This window comes from Pseudopodoces humilis, chromosome 19 (assembly GCF_049639895.1).
Source record: "Pseudopodoces humilis isolate 2021_Gansu_Grassland_sample_001 chromosome 19, ASM4963989v1, whole genome shotgun sequence".
Taxonomy (NCBI): domain Eukaryota; kingdom Metazoa; phylum Chordata; class Aves; order Passeriformes; family Paridae; genus Pseudopodoces; species Pseudopodoces humilis.
In genome coordinates, this window is record NC_142218.1 from 7,958,691 (window position 1) to 7,985,148 (window position 26,458).

Consider the following 26,458-nt stretch of genomic DNA (forward strand, 5'->3'; position numbering starts at 1 on the left):
GCCCCATGAAACCTGCATCTCCTGGCAAGGCAGCAGGAAGCTCTCAGGAATGGCCCCTGGTGCTGCTGCTTCAGGCTGAGGCCCAGCCCTCACCCACTTCTCCCTGTCCTCCTCTAGGGGCTCATGATGCTGTTAATTACAGGGCAGCTGGTACCAGCTGGCCCTTCTGCCCCTTCCCCTGGTCCTTGCACATCTTCAGTACCAGTCCCAGCCAGTCCGTGCACATCTGCTCCTGCACATCTGCTCCTGCACATCTGCTCCATGCACATTCCCTGCTTCGTGCCCATGTGTTTGGTGCAAGGGAAGTGCAAGGGAAGTGGGCCAGTGGCAGGAAGCCAGCAGGCAGAGGTGGCAGTGGCAAGAAGCCGCGGATCACACTCCACACTGGGCACTGCTGCAGCCCCCAGGAGTACCCAGTCACCATTTACAGCCTCCCAGCCACCATCTCCCCAGCCATGGCTGCTGAGCTCCCACCACGTGTGGCCCCAGCAGCCCCCTTGGCAGGAGGAACTGAGGCCAAAACAGGCTTTCCAAGCAGAGGAACCTGCTGCCAGCACCACTGCCTGTGACCTTGAAAGCTGATGCAGTCACCAGTTTTCAGCTTTATCTACTTTTTTCTGTGAAATGAGAAAAGGGAAGTGAAACAAGACAATGTGACTGAGGGGAGTGGGGAGGGCAGGGAGATCCTTGAGGGGGCAGAATTGCCGCAGTGGGGAGAAAAGCCACTACAGAAACTCGTTTTCATGACTGAATAAGAATCCCTTGCTCTGAGGATGTGAAGTGGGGACAGTTTGCGGCCAGTCCTTTCTCAGGGACAGCTTGGGGACGCTCAGAACCCTGTAGGCATGATGAGTTTGCCAGGTCAGGGGTCTGCTCTCAGCCTGGCTCCTCAGTGAAGGGTTGAGGGGTTGGGGCATTGGAATGAAGCCTCTCCCAGCATCGTTTCCCAAGTGGAGCCATGACCATGCCATGGATTATTTCCCAGCTGAGGCAGTGGCTGCTCTGAGCAGGACTTGGGTTGCCTGGGCTCTGTGAAGGGACAACACCAAAAGTGGCAGAAATCTCACATCAAGGCTGTGAACACGAGTATGTAAAATATGTGGGTGAGACCAAAACCGGGATAGACCTCGAGGACCAGAGGAAATTAAATTCAAGGGGATTTAGAGCTTTTTAAGCACTGGGGTGAATCAGGAGGGGGGAAATCCAGTTTGATAGAAGCATATGCAAAGCAGGGGGTGAGCAGAGCACTGGCAGAATGCTCTACACCTAGGAAAGGGCCCAGGTCTGCAGCTTACTGGCCAGGGGAGGGATTTGGTGGTTATTAAAGGAAAATCCTTTAAGCCACCAGCCTGGGGTGTGCTGGCAGTGAAAGCACAAACAAGCGCCTGGGCACGGACACAAGGTAAGAGCGTGCTGGGGAGCAGAACCTCGCTGGGGGGCACAGCCATACTTGGGGGGCAGCACCAGGCAGTGCTGGGGTCATGGATTCACTGCTCATCTGTGCTGTTTTCCTGGTGCTGCTGGTTGTCACATCCCACTAAGCGACCCTGTCGGTGGCTGTGTGTGAGAGGTCGGAGCTGCCATGGCTGGGGGGATGCAGAGGGCAGTGCTGGGGTTGAGGCTGGCACCCACCAGGCTCCTCCTGCCACAGCTGGGGGCTTCAGTGGAGAGCAGAGATAGTGCCTGGGTGGGTACTGGGAGAGTGTTGGTGTCCTGGGGGGAGAGGACACGCTGGCTCCAAGCAGGTTTTGAGCTGTGTCCCTGTGCATGGACACTCTGGGGTGCTACCATGCCAGGTTCACCTCAGCTCTTCCTCAGCATGGTGTGTGAGTCTGGTGCCAGGACCTCATGTGACAGCAAGGCCAAGGAAAAGGGCTGGGGAGGCTGATCTGGGCTGCACTGTGATAGGTTTCTGGGCAGCCAGGGGATGCTCAGAGGCTGCTCTGGCATCTGATCCACTCCTGATGCTGGGAGCTGGGAAACATCTCCTGGAGGTGCCAAGGTGAGAGGGCTGGCAGGGCTTGATGGGCAATGGTGTATGCCATGGTGTGAGCCACAGTGTGAGCTGTGGTATGAGCTGTGGTGTGTGCCATGGTGTGAGCAGTGGTGTGAGCAGTGGTGTGAGCAGTGGTGTGAGCAGTGGTGTGAGCAGTGGTGTGAGCTGTGGTGTGTGCCATGGTGTGTGCCATGGTGTGAGCAGTGGTGTGAGCAGTGGTGTGAGCTGTGGTGTGTGCCATGGTGTGTGCCATGGTGTGTGCCGTGGTGTGAGCAGTGGTGTGAGCAGTGGTATGAGCTGTGGTGTGAGCAGTGGTGTGAGCTGTGGTGTGTGCCATGGTGTGAGCAGTGGTGTGAGCAGTGGTGTGAGCCGTGGTGTGAGCAGTGGTGTGAGCTGTGGTGTGAGCAGTGGTGTGAGCTGTGGTGTGTGCCATGGTGTGAGCAGTGGTGTGTGCCATGGTGTGAGCCGTGGTGTGAGCAGTGGTGTGAGCAGTGGTGTGTGCCATGGTGTGAGCAGTGGTGTGAGCTGTGGTGTGAGCAGTGGTGTGAGCAGTGGTGTGAGCAGTGGTGTGAGCAGTGGTGTGAGCTGTGGTGTGAGCTGTGGTGTGAGCTGTGGTGTGTGCCATGGTGTGAGCAGTGGTGTGAGCTGTGGTGTGAGCAGTGGTGTGAGCAGTGGTGTGTGCCATGGTGTGAGCAGTGGTGTGAGCTGTGGTGTGAGCAGTGGTGTGAGCAGTGGTGTGAGCAGTGGTGTGAGCTGTGGTGTGAGCAGTGGTGTGAGCTGTGGTGTGTGCCATGGTGTGAGCAGTGGTGTGTGCCATGGTGTGTGCCATGGTGTGAGCAGTGGTGTGTGCCATGGTGTGAGCCGTGGTGTGAGCAGTGGTGTGAGCAGTGGTGTGTGCCATGGTGTGAGCAGTGGTGTGAGCTGTGGTGTGAGCAGTGGTGTGAGCAGTGGTGTGAGCAGTGGTGTGAGCAGTGGTGTGAGCTGTGGTGTGAGCTGTGGTGTGAGCTGTGGTGTGTGCCATGGTGTGAGCAGTGGTGTGAGCTGTGGTGTGAGCAGTGGTGTGTGCCATGGTGTGAGCAGTGGTGTGAGCTGTGGTGTGAGCAGTGGTGTGAGCAGTGGTGTGAGCAGTGGTGTGAGCTGTGGTGTGAGCTGTGGTGTGAGCTGTGGTGTGTGCCATGGTGTGAGCAGTGGTGTGAGCTGTGGTGTGAGCAGTGGTGTGAGCAGTGGTGTGTGCCATGGTGTGAGCAGTGGTGTGAGCTGTGGTGTGAGCAGTGGTGTGAGCAGTGGTGTGAGCAGTGGTGTGAGCTGTGGTGTGTGCCATGGTGTGAGCAGTGGTGTGAGCTGTGGTGTGAGCAGTGGTGTGAGCTGTGGTGTGTGCCGTGGTGTGAGCAGTGGTGTGAGCAGTGGTGTGAGCTGTGGTGTGTGCCATGGTGTGAGCAGTGGTGTGAGCAGTGGTGTGAGCTGTGGTGTGAGCAGTGGTGTGTGCCATGGTGTGAGCAGTGGTGTGAGCTGTGGTGTGAGCAGTGGTGTGAGCAGTGGTGTGAGCAGTGGTGTGAGCAGTGGTGTGAGCTGTGGTGTGTGCCATGGTGTGAGCTGTGGTGTGTGCCATGGTGTGTGCCACAGCGTGCCATGGTGCGCTGTTCCATGCTGTGCCAGGGGGTCAGAGTGGGAAGTGTGGGCTGTGCCAGGAGCCAAGGGGGAACATCAGCCCACAACAGAAAGCACAGAGTAACCGAGAGCGATTGGCCTGGAGAGCAGTGATGGAGGGGGCTGGTCCCACAGCGAGGGGAGGGGAGCAGTGATTTAATTAACACTGAGGAAGAGCATGGTCTCAGTGCATGGGCTGGCTGAAATGGGGGGATGCAGGTGTCTCCTTTGTGTCCTGGGGGACAGGAGAGAGCTGGCTGCACTCACAGGGAGTGGGACAATGCTGAGCTGTGTTGGTGCCAGGGCTGGGCAAGGAGAAAAGGAGAGAGAGGGATAAATGCTTTGTGCCCTGTCCTGGGATGCTCCGGCTCACCAATGAGCAGCAGAGGCACTCCACAGTGGCAGTGTCTGTCACAGGGGTGGGTGCCCAGGGGATATTGTGTCTCCAGGAACAGTCATCACTCCAGCTAGTCTCCAGTGTCTGACTGGGCAGTAGCTCCAGCCAAGGGCCTGGTTTGTGGCTCTCTGTCCAAGACACCCTTGTGCCCCTGCTCTGTCCCCATCCCTGTGAGCCTGTGGTGGCCACAAGTCCATCCCCAGGGAGACACAGACCAGTCCCTTTGCACATCAGCATCACCCAAAATAGCCACAGGTCTAAAAGCATCCAATGCCACAGGGACCCCACAGGGCCCCCACGATGCCACAAACATCCAGTGATGGTTTGGGGACCCCTCGATACCAAGGGGACCAGGCAGTGCCATGGGGACATTGTGCCAGCATGCCAGCAGGAAGCAGCAGGAGAAGCTGGAGGAGCAGCAGGGTGTTTTGAGGGGGTTGGAGGGAGTGAGAGGGTCTCAGAGACACTTTGATTGTCCTCCAAAAATGCCTCATGGGTCTTGTTTGTGCCTGCTGGCTGGCCTGGCCTGGGTTCCTTCCAGAAGAGACAACGGGAGGGAGAAGTCCTGGGGTGCTGCACAGTTGGAACCTGCTCCCTCCAATTCCAAATCTGTTAGCTCCCCCCTTTGCAGCTCCCTGTTTCTCAGGCTTTTCCTTGAGAAGGAATGAATCCAGAGTAAAAGGGTGACATGCTTTACACTGGTTCTGATTTATTTCACGTCTTACTATTGAATCTTATTCCCTGGTTTCACGGTTGTTGTGGATTTTCACCAAAGGGGATAAACAGGTCTGGGACTTGGGGTTGTCATAGGAACTGTTTCTGTGCCACAGCCTCACTGCCAGCCTCGTCCCCTCCTGATAGAGTAAGGGCTCTGGTCAGCACACTGCAGGTATCTCCAGCCCCCCAGGAACAGCCTCAGTGACAGCTGGGGTATGGGGCAGCCACCTCATGGCATCGGGACGCTCGGGATGTTCAGGGAGGAGATGAACTCCCAGCCATGCCCACAAAGCAAACTGGGACCCCCAGGCTGCAGACCAGGGCTTTAAGTTGAGAAAACTGAAGGTGTTTGGAGGATGATGCTTTTCCCTGTGGATTCTCTGGTATCTAGTAGGAGGTTGTGCTATTGCAGTTATTACTCTGGCCAACCTGGAATAATTTTCATTAAATCCCTGGAGCTGAAGGGGTGTGAAGTGGATGGGGGGCTGCCCTATGATTCCTCATCTCTTGAGTTGCAAGGAGAGGGCGGTAGGCAGTGAAATTGAAAAGTGTCACGCACATCCTTTGTGCCCAACACTCCTTTGGCCCGTGCGGTTCTTCACTGTGGGACACCGTGAGGCCAAGACTCTGGCAGTGTTTAAAGAGGGGTTTCCAGGGCCATGAGACAAGCAGTGCTTAAGAAAGACTCACATTGTGCTTTCAGTGTTGGACGGGACATTGCTCAAGGACAATCACACTCTGGAGCTGGCGCGGGTCAAGCTGCAGTGCTGGGTCCTGCCGATGCCTGAGTGAGGGTCCCAGAGTGGGTGGGAGAGGGGTCCAGCCTGCACTGGGGTTCCTGGGGGGCTCTTCATGCTGGATCAGCTGTTGGTGTTGCTCAGGAGTGGTCCTGGTCCTCCCAACACGTCTATTGTATTGCAAAGTGAGCTGTGCACACGCCTGGGGATGCTCCAGGTGGTTTTGTCCAGCGAGAAGAGCTCAGGCTGGGGAAACCCTTTGGGGAGATCCCTGTCCCGAGGACAGGACGCTGTGGGGTCCCTGGCGCTCCCTGCTCCTCCCGGCACCGAGCGACCTTAAATCGCGGCTGTGCTTGGCCGTGGCCCCAGCGCTGGCTGCCCCGAGCCCGGCACAAGTGTCCCTCTGCAGAGAAGCGCAGGGAAAGGGAAAAATATTGAGAGAGGCAGGAGAAGGGGGAAAGCAGGCGCTGCGGGAGGGAGCACAGCACGGCCTGAAAGCTCCCTCTCAGCGGGCTTTTGTTCGCCCTGGACGTGCCCAGTGATGCTGCCAGCCCGGAGGGGCTGTGCTGGCGCCGGTGGCTCCAGGCGATCCCGGAGCTCCGCAGCCTGCCCGGCGCCTCGTTCCAGCGACGTGCCCTTGGGCAGGATGCGGCTGCCTCCAGCGGGGACCCCCCTCACCCCGCTGGGCTCGGCCCCTCGCCGTCGGCCCTGCGGTGGGCACTGCTCGGACCCTCAACGCGCTCCCGAAAATAATTCCTTCTGACAGATCCATTTCTTCCACATGGTTCAGGCTTAATTTTATAATGGTATCAGTAGCTATGGCAACGTGTAAAAATAACGGATCCCCGAGCCCGGCAAATTCTCCGTAAACAGCTCCCGTCTCCCGGAGCCCGGCTGGGTGGGCATCACCCCTTGCCCACGGCTACCGCGGCCGCCGCGGTTTGTGGCTGGGCTGGGATTCACGCGATGATTAATTAGCAGCGTTAACTGCTTACGCTTTGGGATGATGATTCCATCCGCTAATCCTTGCGGCTAGGCTGGGCTAATTGGGTGGATATCATTAACGCTGGCGGTCAGGAGCTGCCCTTCCAGGGCTGCAGCACAGCGAAGGCTGGAGCTCCCCTCTGGCACCGCAGAGCCAGCACGGGGCCGGCAGCCACGGGAGCCGGACACGGCTCAGCCCCCGCGGTGTCAGGGGACCACCAGCCGCATTCACACCTCCAGCCCGCCCCAGAGCCGGGGATGCCGCACATCCACGCGTGTGCACACGAGGGAACGCGCACACGAATGCAAGCAGGCACTCGCAGATCAGAGATCAGATTTCCCGCACGCAGGACCTCCCCATCAGCAAACATCAGCCGCTGCCGGCGTCTGCCGCGGCTCAGAGGTCTCCGGTCACCGCCGCGAGTGGATAATCCCAGGCAGTATTTTCTAAACCTGTTAGACATCACACAGACCCTCTAAATCCCTGATCCCCCTCCAAGGCTCCAGCGGGATGGCAGCACCTGGCAGCTCGGATTTGCAGCTCTTTATCAGGGCCAGCCCCTTGCAGCGATGCAGTCACCGGGAGCATGGTGGATCCGGCCGACCCAGAATTAATCCCACAGATTTTTGTTGCCTTTCAACATAAAATATATATACCAACAAAACCCCTCAAAGAAGCATTTTTCTCCATCCAGCAGCAGGACCAGAATAACCCCAGCCCCACAGAGCTGAGAGTGCTGAGTCAGGCAGTGTGGATGTGTTTGATCTCAACAGGGCCAAAATAAAGAGCCAACAGGTGCAGAATGTGGCTCCTAAGCCTCGGGCTGCTATGGGGAACAACACGGGGACAGTGACCACAGGGACAGCCTGGCAGGAGGGCTGGGGATGGCCCTGAGGGCTGGTCAGCATCCTCTTCCAAGGGCTTTGTCTGGCTGTTTCAGGGGGTGCAGCCCCCCTGCATCCCAGCAGTTGTGCCATTCCCACTGTGAGGCATCAGATCCAGTACTTTCACAAATGCCTCCATGAAGCCCCTGCTGCCAGACACACCATCCTCCTTTGCAGCACAGAGTGACACGGGGTTGTACCAGGTCTCCTACAGCTCCTGTGCTGTGTCTCAGCCCTCTGTGGGGCATTACTCCGGCGATGCCCACACGCCAGGTTGCACAGCACAAATCCCACCTCTGAGCCTGGATTTTAGCACTTCACAGCAAGGGCTCTGCCAAGAAGGAAGCAATGGGCTGAGCTGGCTGAACATGATCAATCCCCCACGTTAGCAGTTTTATTTCCATCCTCAGCTGCCGCAGGACTCTGAGGCAGCGCAGCCTCGATGAGCTCCAGCCGCCGGCCCGGCAGCACAGCGTTATCTGCTGCTGCAGCCTCGGATGCACTTTCATGATAACGATTTGCAATCAACAAAGAACTTGGAGAGGATGCAGAAAAAAACAAACCAACTGGCATTAGAAACTGAGATGATATCGCTCTTCCCTCGGCCGAGCTCCACCACAGTCCTGGTGGTACCACCAAGGGGAGATCAAGGTCTTTGCCAGCATCACTCCATGGGGCTGGCTGTGAGCTGGGGGATGTGGGTACTGGCACTGCCACCACATTCCCATGAGCCAGAACAGTGCAGAACGAGGCTTTAGTTCAAACAGCTCCCAGGAGCCCATCAATGATTAACATCCAGCCCTGCATGGCTGGAGCTCTTGGCCTGCACCCTGTCTGCCCTCCCCCCATCCCTGCCACTTCTTCCTCCACAGCACTTCTGCTCCTGGGGTTGGGGCAGGGTCCCAGGGTGGGACACCAAAGCTCCCTGTGGCTCTGGAGCCCATCAGAGCTGGGGTGAGCCCCATACAGACAGCACAGATGTCTCCCAGTTTTGCAGCCATTTGCACAAAGGGTGCAGGATTGGGGCCACGCTGTGTCCCTGCTGAGCTGCCCTGAGTGGGGCCTCTCCTGTGCCCCCATCCCTGTCATCAGTTAAGGTTGGAACAGCCCCTTAAGATCATTGAGTCCAACCATTCCCCCAGCACTGCCAAGCCCACCACTAACCCACGTCCGCAAATACCACATCCACATGTTTTTTGAACACTTCCAGGGATGGTCACTGCACCACTTCCTGTGCAGCTTATTTCCAGGGCTGTGCACGTGTTGTAGACCCACAGCAGAGAGCAAACCCTTCTCTGGGGCAAGGGGCAGGATCCTGTCTGCCAGCCAAGGTCAGCACAGCCCTGCCAGCGCTCCCAGCACCTCAGCGGGCGCAGGCACCAGCACTGCCAGCCCTGTCCTTCCTAGCTGGGTTTTCCCAGCCTGTCAGCAATTTTACCCTAAAACCCCTCACCTCAGGTCAGCCAGGGCCGTTTCCAGGCCAGGCACAGGATATAAACCACCTTTCCTGCTCTGACACAGCAGTGAGGAATTCCCCCAGAGTGTGAGCGTGCCGGGCTGCATTAAGGAAGCCCGGCCAATTCACCCAGTTTGCAGCATCCCACAGGGCACCACTGCAGGGTGGGAGCAGCCTGGGAGCACAGCCCGGCCCTGGGATGGCTGAGCTGCCCTGTGGACACTGTCCCTGCTGTAGCCTGTAGGTTTTCCTTCTTGCTTGGTAGACAGTGGAGGACATTCTGATGGTGGTGGGTGGTGGGACACTGGGCTCTGCTGCCACTGCTGAAGGTGACAGCGTGTGAGTGCCATGGGGGCACTCAGAGCATCACTCCAACCCAGCAAAGCCCAGCGTGGGCGGGCAGAGCTGTATCCCTCCCTCATCCTCCCTGAAAGTCATTTCAGGGGCTTGGAGGGAACCAGCTGATCCTGGCAGTGCTGGGGATTAATTCAGTGGCAGAGGGACACTAAAAATTATGTGGGCTGTGATTTGAAGCCCTGTCCCCTAAGGAGGGGGTAGAAACAGGCCAGGTCTGGCCAGTGTGCACAAAGGGGCTCCTCAGAAAATGCCCCACGCCAGGGAGCACCTCACCTCCACCCCACTCATCCCCACACACACCATCTGCAGCAACTGGGTCCCAGAGCCCTAACAAAGACCTGAGAGAGCTGAAACAACTAAGCTGTAACTCCTAAATCACCCAATAAAAGCTTGGCTAAAACAATTACAGGTAGTTCCCATGAGCCCACTCAAAAGGTGAGGGGGAAAAGCCCATGCTCACAGAGCATCCTCCACAGCCTACCCCCACCCTTTCTCCTGGCAACCACAGCCTTAACGAGGCCTCTGTAGCTCATCACCCTCTCCAGGGTCTCTCCCCATATAAGAGGGTGATTTGTGCACCCTTTTCCTAGCTGCAGGTGATCATGGTGGTGGATGCTATCACAGGAGTATGAGGACACAGGTAGGATACAAACCCCTGCTTCTTAAACCCATGTTTAGAGGGCTGTGGGTGCCCCTTCCCTGGGTCACAAGTCCATGAAAACCATGCCCACATTAACATATTGCTTGTTAGAAGTTAACATGAGATAAACTAATTTAAGCTTCCCCTGTACTGCATGTCTTGGATTAAGTTGGCAAGGTACCTAACGAAGCTGCAGCTCCATTTGTTGTGCTGGAAGCCCTAAATATCATCAGTGTAATTGGTGCTCCCTGCTGCAAAAGACGTTTGTGCTTCTCTCCCAGCTGAAAGCCCTCTTTGAGTGTTGAGTGAAGCCTGAGAGGTGGGGAGGGTGTAGGATGTGTCCACTTGGATCTTAAGCTGGAGGGGTCTTGAAGTTAGTTTTTGAAGCTGGAGGATGGATGGGGAGAACATGCTGTTCTGTGGTTGTAGGGAGGCTGCACTGTCTCATGGGTGCCAGAACAGACCTTGTGTAGGCCTGGTGCTCTGATGTGGTCCCACAGGGTGTTTTGTTGTTGGGGGCTGGGCTGGGAGGTGTTTGTGGCTGGGGCTGTGCCAGGACAGCTCTGAGTTTCTCCAGGGTGGTGAGTCCCTGCAGCTCCACGTGCTCCATGCTGTGCTTTTTGGCTTATCAAGGATTCTTTGCTGTTGGAAAAGACCTCTAAGATCATTGAGTCATTATTCTGGAGGGCTCCTACAAGTGCTGGTTGCTCACTGGTGCTTGGGCATGGCTCTGTGCCCACAGCCCCAAAATAGCACCTCTGGATGCTGAATTTGGGGTATTTTCCAGGCTGATGTCCAAAGTATTGGTGGGGTTTTTTTCTGTATCCCTAAGCTTGTTTGGGTTTTGAAGGGTGGACTGAGCATTTTGGGACAACTCCTGTGTCCTGGTGTGATGTGGCCACTCAGGCTATTGTGCCATCCCACTGGTGGAGTGAGGATCATGAGGGACAAAGTCCCAGGCAGGGAAAGACTGCAGTCACCTCTGTCAGTGAAATGTGATCCATTAACAGGCCCAGGTTTGGCCCTGCAGGGCAGAGACACGAACCTCTCCCATCTCCATCCCCTGCGAGTCCCCTCCAGCCAAGTGAGCCACCGCTGTTCCCGGGGGCCATGGGGCTGGGAGAGGATCAGACAGGCAGCTGATTGAGGCATGAAAGAACAGTCTGGGAAAAACCAGTGCTGCAAGACTTTCCACTGGGATAGCTCTGGCAAGGCTGTAATTGTTCCCATTGGATGCTGCCGGGCTCTGATGAGAAATGGGGTGCTGTTGCCCTGGCTGGGGTCCCTGTGTGTGGATGGGTCCCCACCTTCTCCTGGGGAGGGAGCAGATCCTGCAGAGCTGCTCAGCTGGGAACAAGGGAACCTAAAAAGGACACTGAGCCTGTGGTCCTGGAAGGGGAGCAGACCCCCGCCTGCCCAGCACCCAGACCTACAGGGGTGGCTGAGCCTGGCCCAGCCCTGCCACACAGAGCACGTACCTTCCCCAAACAAGTGCTAGCAGCGTGATGCGAGGTCTTCACTGTGCCTCAAAGCTGTGAAAATCAACTTATTCTTGAAAAGCTCTCCTGAAACACTGCCCTGTCCTCATGCTGGCTGCTGCCCAGCTCCTGGAGCCAGGGAGAGCCGAGCTCTGGAATCCTCCAGGGTCTCCGGAATCCTCCCTGCCTGAGCAGGGGTTTTGAGCTGAGGCACAGAGATGCTGCAGAGCGAGCGCAGCCTGGGTGCCCGCTGGCAGCACACAGAGCCTGGCAGCGCTGCCCATCCTGCCAAGTGGCACTGCAGCCTCCTGATCACCGTGGGTGTTCTGTGCACAAGGAGGAGGATGATGATGGCAGAGTTGCACTCCCAAAATTTTGCATTGTCCCCCTGTCTCAGGCACACAAGGAGCCAAATGCTCCTGTCCCCCTGGCTCCCTGCCCAGTGCAGGGACTGCCCTGTTGGGGTGTTATCCCTGCCACTATCCTCCAATCCTCTCGTGTTGGAGCAGGGCCCCTCTGATGCCGAGTGGCAGGGCCATGGGTAGGAGGGGAGGCAGCTGAGCCTGCCCATATGCTTCCTAATGGGGAGCAATAGCAGCTCTTCCCGGGAAGCTCGCGCCGTGCCATCTGCTCTGCGCGGTACCTTCTCTTACAGAGCTTTTTTAAGCTCCGACTTCCCTTCCTGAGCGCTCTGCGGTGGCTGCTGCTTGTGTGCGGGCTGGCTCCGCTCTGTAATCGCCTGAGAACAGGTTGTCTGCACCTTCAGCACTGAGCAGAACATCTCAGACAGGCTGAAGGCAACCAGGCCTCCAGGATCCGTGCTTCCATGTAGAAACAACCAGGAAAGGTGGCTGTGAATGGCTGCAGTGTGTCCCTGACATTTGCCCTCCTGCTGGGCACCTACTTGCTGTGAGGGTCCCTGCTTCTAGACTTGGGCTGGGTGGGATGCACTGCCCACAGCGGTGTAGCCACTACTAACTGATGGACTATCCAGAGCTGAAAGTGACCAACAAGGATCATCGAGTCCAACTTCTGTCCCAGTACAGGACATCCCAAGAATCCCACCCTGTGCCTGAGAGCATTGTCCAAATGCTTTTTGAGCTCTGGCAGGCTTGGGGCTGTGACCAGTGCCCTGGGGAGTCTGTTCTGGTACCCAAACACCCCCTGGTAGAAGAACCTTTTCCTAATATCCAACCTGAAACTTCCATGACAGAGCTTCATGCAGTTCCCTTGGGTCTTATCACTGGTCACCAGAGAGCAGAGCTCAGCACCTGCCCCTTTTCTTCCTCTTGTGAGGTGCCTGTGCACTGCAGTGATGTGTCCCATCCCCATGCAAAGAAATTATTGCTATGTGCAAAAGACCAAATCCGAGGGTTCTTCTGGATCCCTGCTCCTTGTTGGCCTCTCTGGCCAGCTCTGTGAAGGGAAATGATGGCTGTACTGAGCTTTTCAGGACCAGTGCTGCTGGCCACAAAAGTTTTTCCAGTACTGGCCACAAGCCTTGAGTGCAGCCTCCAGCTGCCAGGGGATCGCAGAGGGAGGTGAGTGCAGAAGCCTGGGGAGCTGGTCCCGGCTCCCAGCAGTGCTAAATTAAGGCTGGATGTGCCCCATGGGTGTAGCTGGGGCTGAGGGGGAGGCTGGTGGGGCCGGGGATGCGCAGGCGGATGCCGTGCGCAGATTGGTGGTGCCAAGTCACTTCAGATATCTCGGCTGTGTTTGTGCGAGGCTCTAAATAAAACCGACAGCCCTGGCGGCTGCCTGGGGAGGGGGGGAGGAGGGGGGAGCCGGCAGCGGGTCCTCCAGAACGGCACCCAGTGCTGTCCTCAGGGACCCGGCCCAGCGTGGGAAAGCGATTGGTGCGATCTGTGCTGCAGGTGATGCTGGGTGGGCTGGGAGCTCCCGCTCTGCAATGTCCACCCCATCCCTGGGAGGGCAGAGGGGACAGCGGGGTGGTGCTGGCAGCTGCCAGCGTTGCACCTGGCACCCCAGGTACCTGGCCTTGCCTGGCTGAAGTGCCCCTGGGCGGTGTGAGAAGCCACGACAGGTGCAGGCAGCGGAGATTGTGTCCTTGCGGCTCCCCTGGGAAGGACTCTGTGTCAGGGGGAAGCAGAGCGGTGCAGGGACATGAATCCCATGGATGCTGACACCCCGACACCCTCCTCCTCTTCCTCAGCCCTGCCTACCATTACAGCTGCCTTGTCCTCAGGCTCTGGCTTCTTCCTGCTGCAGGCTCCCGCTGAGGGGACATCACGGGGATGTCCCCATGCTCCCAGAGTGCTGTGCAGGAATTTCCTCTCCCTCCCCATTCACCCTCTGCATGTCTGTGCTGCTGCCAGTGTCCCCTCCTGGCCCTGGCCCCCGTGGGCCAAGCTGACCTGTCCCTGTGGCACCGGCAAAACACCACTCGTGCCTCTGCCACGGGTTGAGAGCTCAGCCCTGCGTGGTGCCTTGGGAGGTTCCTGGGCATTTGGGACCCCGAAGGCTGCGAGCTGTTTGTGCCTCTGCCGCGGGCTGTCCTGGCTCAGTCCCAGGTGGTCCCTGGGTGTGCAGGACCCCGAAGGCTCCTGCACCCCAATCCCAGCTCGGGGATGCTGGGCTGTGTATTGTGGCCGTGCCGGAGCGGCGGCTACACCCGCAGCCCTGGGGCCATGGAGCCGCCTCCTTCTGCCCCGGCCGACAGGCACCGGGTATCCCGGGGCTCCCGGCTACCGGGGCCGGGGGTCCCCCCCCAGCCCACCTTAAGGCAGCCGCACACCGGGCTGACCGGAGAACTCTGCCCCGGGGCGGGCGGGGCTGCTCTCGCCCCCGCCACGGGGGGAAGCGGCGCTAAACCGGGGCTGCTGGGAGCCGGAGGGGGTCTCCAGGCTGGGGCCAGCTCCGTCCCTCCCCGGTACCACGGCAACGGAGGCGGCGCTGGGGGGAGGCGGCTCCGCGCGGCACCGGGGCACGAGCCCGCCCGGGGCCCCGCCGCGGCGGCCCCGAGCCCGGTCCCGGTGCGGTGCCCACGGGCGGCGGCGGGGCCGCGGGTCCGTGTCGGTGCGTGCGTGTGTGCTGCCCGCCCGCCGCGGGGGGGAGAAAGGGGGGAGCCCGGCCTCCTTCCTCATTTTGGGGCTGAGAAGAGCGATTTCCTTCGCCAGCTGCAGTTCTGCGCTTTTTCTGCTTGCCTTTTTTTTTTTTTTTTTTTTTAATTTGTCTTATTTATCAAACCCAGCCGCCGAGCCGGGCGCGGGGCCGCGCTGGGAAGCCGCGGGCTCCGCTCCCCGCACCGATGGAGCCGCATCCCCGGGATCCCGGCCGCACCGCCTGGGCACTGCCCTGCCTGCTGCTGCTCGCCCTGCCCGGTAAGCCATGGCTTCTGCCTGCCTCCCTGCTCCTTTCCTTGCCCTATTCCCCCCTTTCCCTCCCACCCTGCTGCCCCGCTCTGCCCTGTTCTCCCCGTTCTCACGCTGCTCTTCTCCTCTGCTCTGCCCTGTTTTCCCCCTTTTTTTCCATCCTGCTCCTGCCCCCTCTGTCCTGTTTTCCACCGTTCCCTCCCACCCAGCTCCTCTCCCTGCTCTGCCCTGCTTCCCCCTTTTTCCCGCCCTGCTCCTCTGCCCCGTTCCCCGCCTCGTCTCCCTGCCGTGTCCTCCGTTTTCCCCGATCTCCCTTCTCCCCGTTCCCGCACACCTCCGGTACCGACATGACGCCGCCTCCCCGCGCACGGTTGCTTTGACCTTTCCTGCGGTGACCTAGAGAGCGGCGGTGGCCGAGGGGCTCCCGCGGGGCGCTGGCCCGGCCGTTCTTCTCAAACCAAACTTCAAGGCAGGCAGGCATTCCCCTTCCCAGCGAGGCAGGGAATTCGGCAGGGGCATGAAGAGGCATGTTGTTCCCACCCATTTGCGAGCACCCCCTGCCAACTACGGGTGAGGCAAATCTCAGCAAGCAGCCCGAATTCCCACTTGGTAGTGGGTAGTGGAGAAGGCATGGGGAGGCTCTGGTGAGGGCTGTCTGTCTTCTCTGCCAAGAACTTGTTTTTCTTGCTACCCTCCTGCTTCACCCCACCGTGGGCTCTGTCTCGACTCAACTGCTGGGCACTGAAGCGGTGGAATTGCAACACCTCCGGGCACCCTGTGCCATGTAGAGCCCTGTGTCGCCTCAGGGTGCCCCAGGCCTCCCAGGGGCTCATGGCTCCACCAGGCCCTTAAAAAAGCTGGGGGGCACAGCAAAGGACCAGTCAAAGTGCCACTCTTGGCTGTTCCTCTTACCGGCAGCGGGAAGTCTCTCATCCCACCAGGAACTAAGCCCTGTGGTGATTGCTGCTTTCAAGGATGTTTCCTTTCTAGGGTGTTTCGTTTTGGGTGATTTCGAAGGAATCGCTCTCCCTGCCAAGGGAAGGATGGGTTTTTTGAGGCAAACCTGTGGCAATAGTGATGCATCTTCAGGAGCTTCTTGCTGCTGAGCTTTTTGCTCTATCCCAATCCCACCCCTTCCAGCCAGCTACAAAGAGCCCAGGCCAGGTTCTGCGGGGGAAACCCACATTCTCCCATTCAAGCCCATTGAAATATTTACCATCAAAGCTTTACTTGGGCAAAGAGTTGGATGCAAACTTGGGTAGAAAGCAAATCCTTTCAGCACAACACTCCTTGCTTTGAGTTGCCTGATCACAACTGAGAAGTGTTGGCCTCAAACTGAGAACTCCGGCTGCTGAGAGCCAGGAAGCCTTTGGCGGGGAGAACGGCTTCCCAGTGAGCCACTGCGATTTCCTGCGTGAAAGAATAGCTCCAGTAAAGCTCCTGAACTTAATTAAATGTGGTCTTGGAGTAGGAACCCCATTTCTTTGAGTTGGCCATGGGAAAAATACCACCCTGGGGTTGTGAAGTGGTTTTCATCCCTGATTTTAGGTGCAAACGTGCACGTCTTTTCCATATGGCAAATCGCTCCTGGGCCACGGCTCAAACCAAGCTGAACTCCAGTAGAGTTGGCCCAGGCTCCCACTGCCGGCTGCTCTGACAGCTTCTGCAGAAGTGGAGGGGAAAAGGGAAGGTCCTGGAGGAGACCTTCCCGTGGGGCAAAGGCAGGGAGATGTGGGAAACCAAACAGCAAAGCCCCATTGAGAAATTGTGCCCTGCAGAGCCCTTCCATGCCCATCTTTCTCTGTAGAGGGTTTCAGCTGTGCTTCACAGAGCCTGTTCCAAAGGGGAATTCTGTTTCCTGCTGGGGCTTTGGCTCTTGGGATGAATTTCTGCTGATGCTGGAGGAGGGGAGCTTGGAAATGGTGGCTGCGTGTGAGCTGAGGCTTCCTCTGATGTGACAGATATAAAACACAGCCTTTACTACAACCCTCCCTGAGCGCCCTGGGGTCTGCTCAGGGCTCAACAGCTATACCCAGGGCTGCTCTTGCCTTCCCTTAACAGCAGATTCCAGGCCTTTTATAGGCAGCACCTGTTAGTTTCCGCCCCTGGCAGCCCTGCTGCAGGTGAAATTCCAGCAGGATTATTTTGGGGTTTCCTTGCCCATTGGCCTGTTCCTTCAGTGAGTGGCTGTGGGGCTTCGGATGCCGGTGACCAGCTGCACATGGTTTCTGGAGCACACAGCCATCCCAGAGCTCCTTACCCAGCTCCTTCAGAGGAAAAAAATCTATTTTTACCAGGAAGCATCCAAGCAGCCTCTCCTGAATTAAACCCCGGCCTCTTGCAATCTGTTCAATATCAGATACTTCAAAAGGTGGAATATAGAAAAAAATGTGTCACCGATATGGAAAACTTGCATTGCAGCGAGAGCTGGGATTATTTTGCTCCCAAATTAAACTGAATAACGGGAAGGAGGTAGGCTCTGCCAGATCATGCTTCTGCCTCTGCTCCGGGCTGGAAGTGCTCCGGGTCTGCACTGCGAGGGTGCTCCCACCTACGTGGGAATTGTCAGGTGATGCTTTTCAGGGCTCTAAAACCCTTGGCTAATTCTGGAGTGTAGGATAGAACAGATTACAGGGTCAGAGCACCTAAATTCCCCATGATCTTGGGGACAAGAGGATCGTGTTCCAGTTCCAGGTGGTTTGAATTCCAAGTGTAAGGAAAAAAGTGTCATCAAGGGAGAGGCAGGGAAGCAGTGAGAAGTTGTGGTGTCCCATGCGTTTGCGGTCTGAAGCCCACCAACATCCCGCTCCTGGTGCACAAGCACGTCGTGAGCTGCTGGGAGGGAGCTTGGCTGGGCTCTCACTCCCGCTGGGTGAGCACCTCAAAAGGGGAAGGAGAAGGGGGGGCACTGGCTGTGTGTGAGGAGAAGCTGTGTTCATGGAGAAAGAGGAAAGAAGCTTTGGTGGAAACTTTGCATTTTTCAACTTGTGTATTCTGGGGTTTTCTGCCAACTTCCCCTTTGTGTTTTCCCTTTGAGGTGTGGGAGGGGAGGCATTGCTGTGGGCTGCTGCAGGGGGTTGGGATCATTCTGAGCAGGAGGGGTCAGGTTGGTCCTGGTGTGGGGTGTTGGATGCAGGCGGGAAGAGGAGAAGCCAGGTCTGACTGGCACTCCTGTTTCTCAACCACGAGGTGCAAGCTGGTCTTTGTTGGGCTGCTCCTGTGGTGGATCATGGCTAGAGGCTGTGTCATAGATCAGAAATCCCTGAATAGGGTGATCTGAGCAGAGCTGGGTGAGGGTCTCTGAGATAGCAGAGCAGAACATGTGGAAAAATACCCCAAAGCCCCGTTTTAATCCTTTCTGAGGGGCTGCCTGGAGCCTCACGGTGTTTTTTGTGGTGACCAAGAGCTGCCAGTGAAGCCTCTGAACAGGCAGCGCTGCTGGCAGTGTGAAGCCCTTTTTCCCCTCAATCCTCTGGGAGCAATAGCAGTCAGGAAAGCAGGAAAGCACCTTGCATCCTATCCCTGGCCAACACCATGCTCTGCGCCTGCTAATCCCTGGGCATGGGAGGCAGGCACGCTGCTGCCCCGGTGAGGAGGGAATGCGGGCTCGGTGCTGTGGAATGCATACAGACCTTCCACGTTTGTCTGCAAATCTGGACCCTGCCAGAGTTCCCTGCTGCTTGCAGGGATAAATCCCTGCGGTTCCAGAAGGCAGGACCCTTGTGCCAAGGTAGTGGGGAGCCCTTGCTGCACACCAGGCATGGCAGCCAGCCACAGGCAGGGCACCCAGCCACGCTCAGCTCAATGTCCCAGAGCTTCTGTGGATGTTTCTCTGAAACTGTGAGAAATGAACCTTGGGGTTGAGCAGTGCCCACCCTGACATTCTTTGGTGCTGGGGTCAGCTCTAGGGCCCCAAAGCAGGCACATCCCCAGCTCTTCCCCTCAGCACACCACGTGCCTCATGGGGAGATGGGCAGATGGAGAGAGGGAGGATGAAGAGGAGGTGCTCGGCTCGCTCAGGTTGGGCTGTGAGGGGCGGTGCAAGCAGTTCTACCCAGTGCAGGGGACCCTCAAGGAGACATGGGGGCAACCACTCCATAGAAGTTGCTCTTACAGAGGATTGCAGAGGGGAGCAGTGAGTAACACACTCATCACAGGACACAGAGTGTGTGGTGGGGGTGGCCCTGGCCTCCTGCTCCTGTGACCACACGTGGGACGTGTCCCTTGCTGTACTGAGTGCTGCTCGCTAATGAGCTTTGTCTGCCCAATTTGGTGGAGGCATACTTGGTGTTGTGGCCCCCCCTGGGTACATGGAAGGGCTGGGGGTCTGTGTGGTTGCTGGCTGGGGGTGCCAGTCTCTCTCTGCCTGTGGCAGCCTGGTCCCTGCCTGCATCACATCCACGTGCAGGGGTTTGGTGAGAGACGGATGATGTGATGGTGCTTTGTGCTCGTGAACTTCCTCTGTGCGTTTCTCGACCATTTCTTGCAAAAGTTCTCTCAGCAGCAGGAGATGGAGAAGTTCAGGAGATCACACAGTGGTGTTTCTGTGTCAGTACTGTGTTCAGCACATGGAGTGCACGAGGCCTCTGCTCTGGGGCTGCTCCCCACAGTTTGGGTGTCTCCTGAGAAGCATGGGGTTGCCCCACAGGTGCCCTGAGCACACTGTTCAGGTGCAGGACCAAGGCTCAGAGTGAATGACTCATCTGGACATGACACAGACCAGCTCTGTCCCTCTGTGCTTGTTTTGTGGGAAAAACTTGTTCTGGTGTTGAATGCTGCTGCCACCTTAACCCTGACATGCCTTCAAAGGGAAACACTGAGGCCTGAAGGTTTTGGCTGAGGATGCTGTGGACTGATGCCCTGGGCGAAACAGTCTTTAACTGGGGCAGTCTGGAGAAACTGCTCCTGGTTATTCTGGCCATAGTGATTGAGTAATTCCACACACTGTGGAACAGTGAGAACATCTGTGGGTACAGCACATACTACTGTGAGTCAGGAGGGATTAACAGCTGCCAAAAATCATCTCTGGTCTCTGTGAGAGCCAGCTGTGGCCAGAGGGGTCAGCGCAGCTTGTCCTACAGCAGGTCCTCCTGGGACCATCCATCCAGAGATTATCCTGCTGTGTCCCAAGGGGAGTCTTGGCATGGGTTGCTGTCCTGGATTTCCCTGAAAGGAGGCTGTAGTCAGGTGGAGGTCATTCTCCTCTCCCAAACAAGCAACAGGACAGGGGGAAATGGCTTCAAGTTGTTCAGGGGAGGTTAAGGTTGGAACTTTGGGAAAAGTAAGAGTAAAAGGTAAGACAGCTGTCCAGGGCAATGGTGGGGTCACTATCCCTGGAGGGTTTTAAAAGATGTGTGGATGTGGCACTTGGGGTCATGGTTTGGTCAGAGGCTTGGCAGTACTGGCTTAAATGGTTGGACTAAGTGATCTTAGGGTTTTTCCTGCCTAAAAGATTCTGTGATTCTGGTGTGAGAGATGTGGGTCCACGTGCTCCCCGTGCTGCTCAGCATTACCTGCTCAAACACAGTGATCTCTGTGTGACCGTGACACCAGTTCTGGGTGCCACAGCCACCTGTTACCAGCAGGTGGATCTAAGTGGTTCCCCCACTTCTCTCCCCATGTGGCTTAAAAAAATGTTCCCTTAAGCAGTAACCAGGATTGAAACATTTTGTGGATTTGGTTGCAATAACTGTACTGGTATGGGAAGCACTGACAAAATGAACCCCTGGATAACCCATGGATGTGTAGTGGGGGTTATCTGGGATGTCACTGTCTGTGCAGGGAGGTGTGGCACAGGTGACTGGATTGGGGACCAGTGGTATGGAGATGCTCCAAAGGTGATGTCTCCCTGTGGTTGCTGCTGAGCAGGAACAGTGCCTGCTTGGCTGGCATTGGTGGGGGGGATTGGCTGCGCTCTGCTGGGGTCACCGGGGCTGGGACTCCATGCAGAAATGGGACAGATTCAGGACAGAAAACAGTGTCACACTGGTGATGGGAGCTGGCTCTTTGGAGCACCTCGTTTTGTATGCTTCTTTCTCCTGGCTGACAAAGCCAGGTGGCTGTGGGAGGCAGCCCAGTGTGTTGGAGTCACGGGCAGCTGGGATGTGCTCCATGATTTATCTGTACGGAGCACAGCGCAGTCACCAAGCAAAGCTCCGTCAGTCGCTGCCGAGCCCTGCAGGCAGAGCGCTGTGTCCATGGCCACAGCCCATCACCTGGGGTGCTCAGCCTGTCCCAGGGCTGGGAGAACAGTTTGGATGTGTGCTGCCAGGCAAGACTTGTGGTCTTTTCTCTCTAGGTGTGGGTGCCCAGGCGGGTCAGGGCTTCAGTCTGCAGCAGCCCCAGGACAATGTGACGGTGGCAGCTGGGGAGACGCTCACCCTGAACTGCACCACATCTGGAATCGCTGGACCGGGTCCTGTGAAGTGGCTGAAGGGCTGGGGCAGTGGGAACAAGACCGTCTATGGCCAGAAAGGGGACTCCTTACCCAGTGTGACAAGAGCAGTGGTTGAGTCCAACACAGACTTCACCATCCACATCAGGAACGTTCAGCCTGAGGACATGGGCACCTACTACTGTGTGAAGTATGTCAAGACAGACACTGGTGTGGATGAGGTGTCTCACCATGGCAGGGGCACTGTGGTGTCTGTGCAAGGTGAGTGGGGCTCCCAGAGCAGCTCCTGATGGGAACCAGCCCAGCAGGCTCTGCTCAGGTAGAGCAGGGATGGGGAAGGGGCTCAGGGCTGGTGCAGGAGAGAATCCCATGGGTTGTCCCCATGCCCTTGTAGAAGACTCTGCTCCTGGCAGGCCCAGGGCTTGGCAGGGGGCAGAGCGTGGTCTGATGGCCCCGTGCTTCTCCCCACAGCCAAACCCAGCCCCCCGCTCATGTCTGGGCCCAGGCAGAGAGCGAGGCCAGGGCAGTCGGTGCCTTTTGTCTGCACAACTGGAGGGTTCTTTCCTGAAAAGATTGGGGTGAAATGGTTCAAGAACAAGGACCCCATGGTGGCTCAGGTGCCCCTGGTCACCGAATGGAGGATGAAAACCTACAACATGTCCAGCACAGTGATGGTGACCCTGCAGAAGGATGATGTCCGCTCACAGCTCATCTGTGAGGTGCAGCACTCCACGCTGCCGGCGCCGCTGCGTGGGAGGTTCCAGCTCAGCAGTGTCCTGCGAGGTGAGGGCTGGGGGACTCGCACTGGGGTGTCCTGCTCCCGTGGGGTTGGGGTCCCTGGGAGGAGGACAGGGGCCCCTGGGGCAGGGACGAGGCTCCCTGTGGGCAGCAGAGGCGGGGACACCAAACACCAAACTCTGTCTCTCTTCCCAGTTCCCCCCAGCGTGGAAGTGCGCGCTGAGCCGAGCCCCGTTGAGGTGAACAACACCGTGGTCTTCACCTGCCTCGTGAAGGAGTTTTACCCAGGAAAGGTGTCCATTTCCTGGCTGGAGAATGGGATGGAGATAAAGGCAGAGAACGTCTCCCGGCTATCTGAGCTCCCCCAGGGCTTGTTTGAGCTGAGAAGCCAGGTGGAGGTGCAAGCGATGGAGGAGAAAAACGGGTCCACCATCACCTGCATGGTGGTGCACGATGCCCAGGCCCCTGCCAACTACTCAGCTGTCCTGTGGATCTCCAACACGGCCCAGGGACTGAGCAAGGAGTCTCAGATGATTAAGGGTGCGTCAGAGCTGCTGGGATGGGGTGCCTGCCAGGGCAGCTGTGTGGTGTCATCCTCTGAGGAAGGTCAAAGCTCCATCAAAATGTGGTTGAAGGACCAAATCTCCGTATCAGGGGGCTGGGGAATGTGGTGGTGGCAGGCACCGAGCTGTCCTCCTTGGTGCTTCATGCATCACTAGGCCAATCCCAGTTGTGAGGCTGCAGGGACTGGGAGGTACCAGGTTTTGGGCCATGGTGACCTTTTCATTGATGTTTCAGATGATATGCTCATCTACATCGTGGTGGGTGTGGTCTGCACGGTTCTGGTCCTGCTGGTGGCTGCGATTCTGTACCTCATCCGGGTGAAGCAGATCAAGGGTAAGGGAGTTGACTGTGTGGCAGGGAGGCAGCTGTTCCCAACCCCGTTTTTCCTCTTTTTCCCATGGGTTTCACGTTGCCCCATTGGACAGTAACTCCTGGCAGTGCAGCTAGAGGTCCTACCCAGTGGGGTGATGGATAGAGCTGCCAGGTTGTTTACAGGCTGCAGGGAAAGCTCTGGCTGGTCTAAACCCTACCCTGCACCTCCTGTGCTCCCCCAGGAACAGTCTGGAATGAAATTGATTGAAACTTCAGGGAATTGCAGGCACTTGCCTCTGGGAAAAGATGTGTACTTGTCCTTGAAGCAGTCTCTGCATGTGTTCTCTGTGCCCAGGGAAATGGGGTGTTTATCTTGTTTCCTGAATTACTTCTTTCCTAAACTTCTTCTCTTTCGGCAGGTAAAAGCTCGCCATCTGCCAGGTGAGTGCAGATCTCTTCTAGTCACTGGGTAACCTGTGGGAACTCTGAGCTGGACACCTCCAGCCCATTGAGTCCCTCAGGACTGGAACAGAGCTGTATCCCCAAAACCTGTGGAAGGGACAGCAGGAACACAGTCTGTGCCCATCTCCTCAGCTGGGGTTCTGTGCCCATGGGGATTTTTTGCTCGTGGTGGGGCTGAGCAGGCTGGTGGGAGCTGATCGCTGGCCAGCAGTGAGGCAGCTGGACCAGCACGAGCCAATGCTCAGGACCTGTCTTGCTGGGTGCAGCTGCAAGGACCTTGGCTTGCATTTGACCTCCCCAGCTGCTTCATCACCAGGGAAAGGGCAACAGGATGCTCCATGCTTCTGACTGATTTTGTCCCTCCTTCCAGGTTACATGAGCCAGAGAAGAGCAGCGAGGCCACGACCCAGGTGGGTCATCTTGGGACTGGGGAGGGAGAGTGGCTGGGAGCCACTGGAGGTGGGAGTGGAGGGTGGTGGTTCTCCAGTGAAACATCTCAGTGTCTCCAGTGGAGGGTGGTGGTTCTCCAGTGAAACATCTCAGTGTCTCCAGTGGAGGGTGGTGGTTCTCCAGTGAAACATCTCAGTGTCTCCAGTGGAGGGTGGTGGTTCTCCAGTGAAACATCTCAGTGTCTCCACTCTGTGGCTGGAGGTGGAAGAGAGGCTGCCCCAAGAAAAGAGTAGCCACTTCTCAGAATCTTTTCTGCCTTCACCCTCCTTCCTCCTTCCTCCTCCTCCTCCTTCTCCTCCCAGTAAAGTCTGGGGTGGTGCTGCCTGGAGAACCAGCTGTGCGATAGCCAGCCAGGCTATTTGTGGAGTTATTTTGCATTTGGTGACGCAGCTATGAGCAAAGTCGTGATCAGCAGCAATCTGTCCATCCCACCAGGTTCTGCCAGCTCCCGCGTGGGCATCGCTGGGCAGTCTGGCCGTGCTGGGATGGAGTGGCTTCAGTGATAGCTCTGGAATGGTGGCAGTGGTTTTGAAGCCAGGACAGGGTGATAGGGTGGCTCACAATTGGAAGCTGGAATGGGGTGTAGAGCATGGCTGCAGGGTGGTGGCTGCTGGCATTGTTCCCCCACACAAGCAGGGAACAGCGGTCCCCTGGGCCGAGCTGCAGTGGGATTGACTCCAGAACAGGGCTGTGGGTACAGGGGCATCTTCCCAGAGGAGGAACTCTTGGTGCCTCTCACAGGAATCCGACCCCAACAACCTGACCTACGCGGACCTGAACTTCGACAAGGAGAGGAAGACGATCCGGCGGATGGTGGAGATGAGCCAGCAGTCGGAGTACGCCTGCATCCAGACCAACCAAGCGCCCAACGGTGATGACAACCTCACCTACGCCGACCTGGACATGGTGCACCTCAGCAAGGCGCCCAAGCGGCCGGCCCCGCGCCCCGAGGAGGCCGGCTCCGAGTATGCCAGCGTCCAGATCACCAGGAAGTGAGCAGTGGCTGTTGGGACCCCCTGTCCTGCGGGGAGCAGCTCTGCTCCTCTCCAAGACTGTTCTCTTGGAAGCACTGGGAGCAATGTGAAGATGCACTGCGGTACCTGTGTTTTAGGATGGAAATGGAGCCCACCATACTTGTGGGGGGTCTTCTCCCATCCAGAGAGACAGGATTTTTGGGGGCAGTTTGGTCCTGGGGCTGCCAGCTCCATACCTTCAGGACCCCCATGAGGGCTTGTTCAGCCTCAGTGTGCCGGGTTTGCCCGCAAGCAGATTCAGCCAGCGGAGCAGCAGCTCCTTGGGAAGCTCCAGCTGGGCTGAGGGGACAGGTACAGTGCCTCCACACCAGCTCTCATGGGGATGCCACTGCCTGGCCCACGGCTCCCCAGGACCAGCAGGGCCCCCACACTGCCTTCTGGGGCTCTGCCACCACGCCTGGACACCAAACTCTGGCTTTAAAGGAAGGACCAACGTGTCCGCCTCTCTTCCCAAGTGTCCCTTCTGCAGGACCTCCGTCTCGCCCCAAGGCCAAGAGGCTGGAAGGCTGCTGAGCCGAGGCCCCCACCCTGCTGTCCAGGGGAGCTCCAGGTCTGGCTCTCCAGCACCAAGCATCCTCTTCATCATCATCATCATCTTCCTGTGCACAGCCTTGCCCCGCACTGGGACCCACCAGCGCTGCCCCAGGCTTGTACAAAGCGTGTGAGGGCCCCCCCAGCCTGGCTCCCCCTGGGAGCTCCCCGCAGGTACCGTGTAACATGTTTTGACTGTTTGACATGTAACTGTTAATTTTTAGAGCTGAAACCCCCAATGTTTTGTGTTGTACGTGGGTGTACTGCTGTGTACTTAACACTAGAATAAGATGTGCAAAATTAAGACTGAGGCCTCAGTAAAGAATCCCCCAAACCCTACAGAGTTTATAAGAGACTTATATGCTCCCCACCCCGTACCCCAGCTCTGTCCTGGGGGCCAGGCAGGCTCCCCCAACCCACCCATGGGGACAAATGTCTTCCATGTGCCCCCTATCTGGGCCACCATGTGGAGCCTCGCCCTCTGTTGGCTCCTGCAGCAGTGGAAATGTGGGGGGCTTGGGGGCACTGGGGTCCTTGGGGGTGCTTTGGGAGCAATGTGACTGCTTGTACAGATTATTTTTTGGGGTTTTTTGTTGTTTTTTTTTTTTCTTTTTGCTTGCAAGATATTTTTATAATAAAAGTGAAAAGTCCTGTGCTGCTCCCGCACATCAGCGTGTCCCTGTGCTCAGGGGGGTCACCTTGTCACTGGGGCTGCAGGGTGGGGTTGGGGTTCTGTGTGTCCTGCAGGGAGGAGGAGAGGAGGGTTCATCCTGCACAGCCCTGTAGTGTGTGCTGGAGGGAGGGAAGAGGGAGGGAGGTCGAGGCTGGGATGAAGGCTTTGGTGCTGGTTCCTCTGGACACCATAAGGGAGGGGAGCAGTGCACCCCATGGGCAAGGACTGACCAGGGCCTGGCCCTGCTGCATCTTTAGCTGCAGGTAGCTGAGCTGGAGCTAGGGTGCCCAGACTGGTGTGCAGGCAGGCTGGGTGCTGGCTCCAGCCCATGCTGTGAATGAGCTGAGTGTTCCAGGGACCTCCCTGCTTTCCCAACCTGGAGCTGGTGCCTGGGCTGTGTCTGGGACATGAACTGTGTCTCACCAGAGCCAGGAACTGCTATGTGAGGCTACACAGACACTCAAAAGTGAAGTTGCTGCCCAGGCTGGGCTTCCTCAGCACTGAGTTGCTGCTGGTGGTGTCACACATGAGTAGAAAAAGGACAGTTTTCCCCCTGCCCTCAGCACAACTGTCCCTTCCCTACTGGGGCAGCAGCTGAGATTCCCAAGGAAGTCTCCCCTCCCTGCTGCTGCAGGAGATACTTTCCAGCATCCTACATGCCCCTGCAGCAGGCT

General features: G+C 57.5%; 1 protein-coding gene across 1 annotated transcript; it reads left to right on the forward strand.

Moving 5' to 3' along the window:
* The first annotated feature begins 9,738 nt into the window (after positions 1-9,738).
* On the forward strand, positions 9,739-25,687 carry LOC102106440 (tyrosine-protein phosphatase non-receptor type substrate 1). The gene is made up of 9 exons (XM_005524939.3): positions 9,739-9,816; positions 14,506-14,635; positions 20,925-21,281; positions 21,492-21,803; positions 21,954-22,298; positions 22,557-22,655; positions 23,054-23,075; positions 23,467-23,506; positions 24,288-25,687. The coding sequence occupies exons 1-9, from the start codon at positions 9,805-9,807 to the stop codon at positions 24,540-24,542; spliced, it is 1,572 nt and encodes a 523-aa protein (XP_005524996.3). The 5' UTR covers positions 9,739-9,804; the 3' UTR covers positions 24,543-25,687.
* The last annotated feature ends 771 nt before the right edge of the window (positions 25,688-26,458 follow it).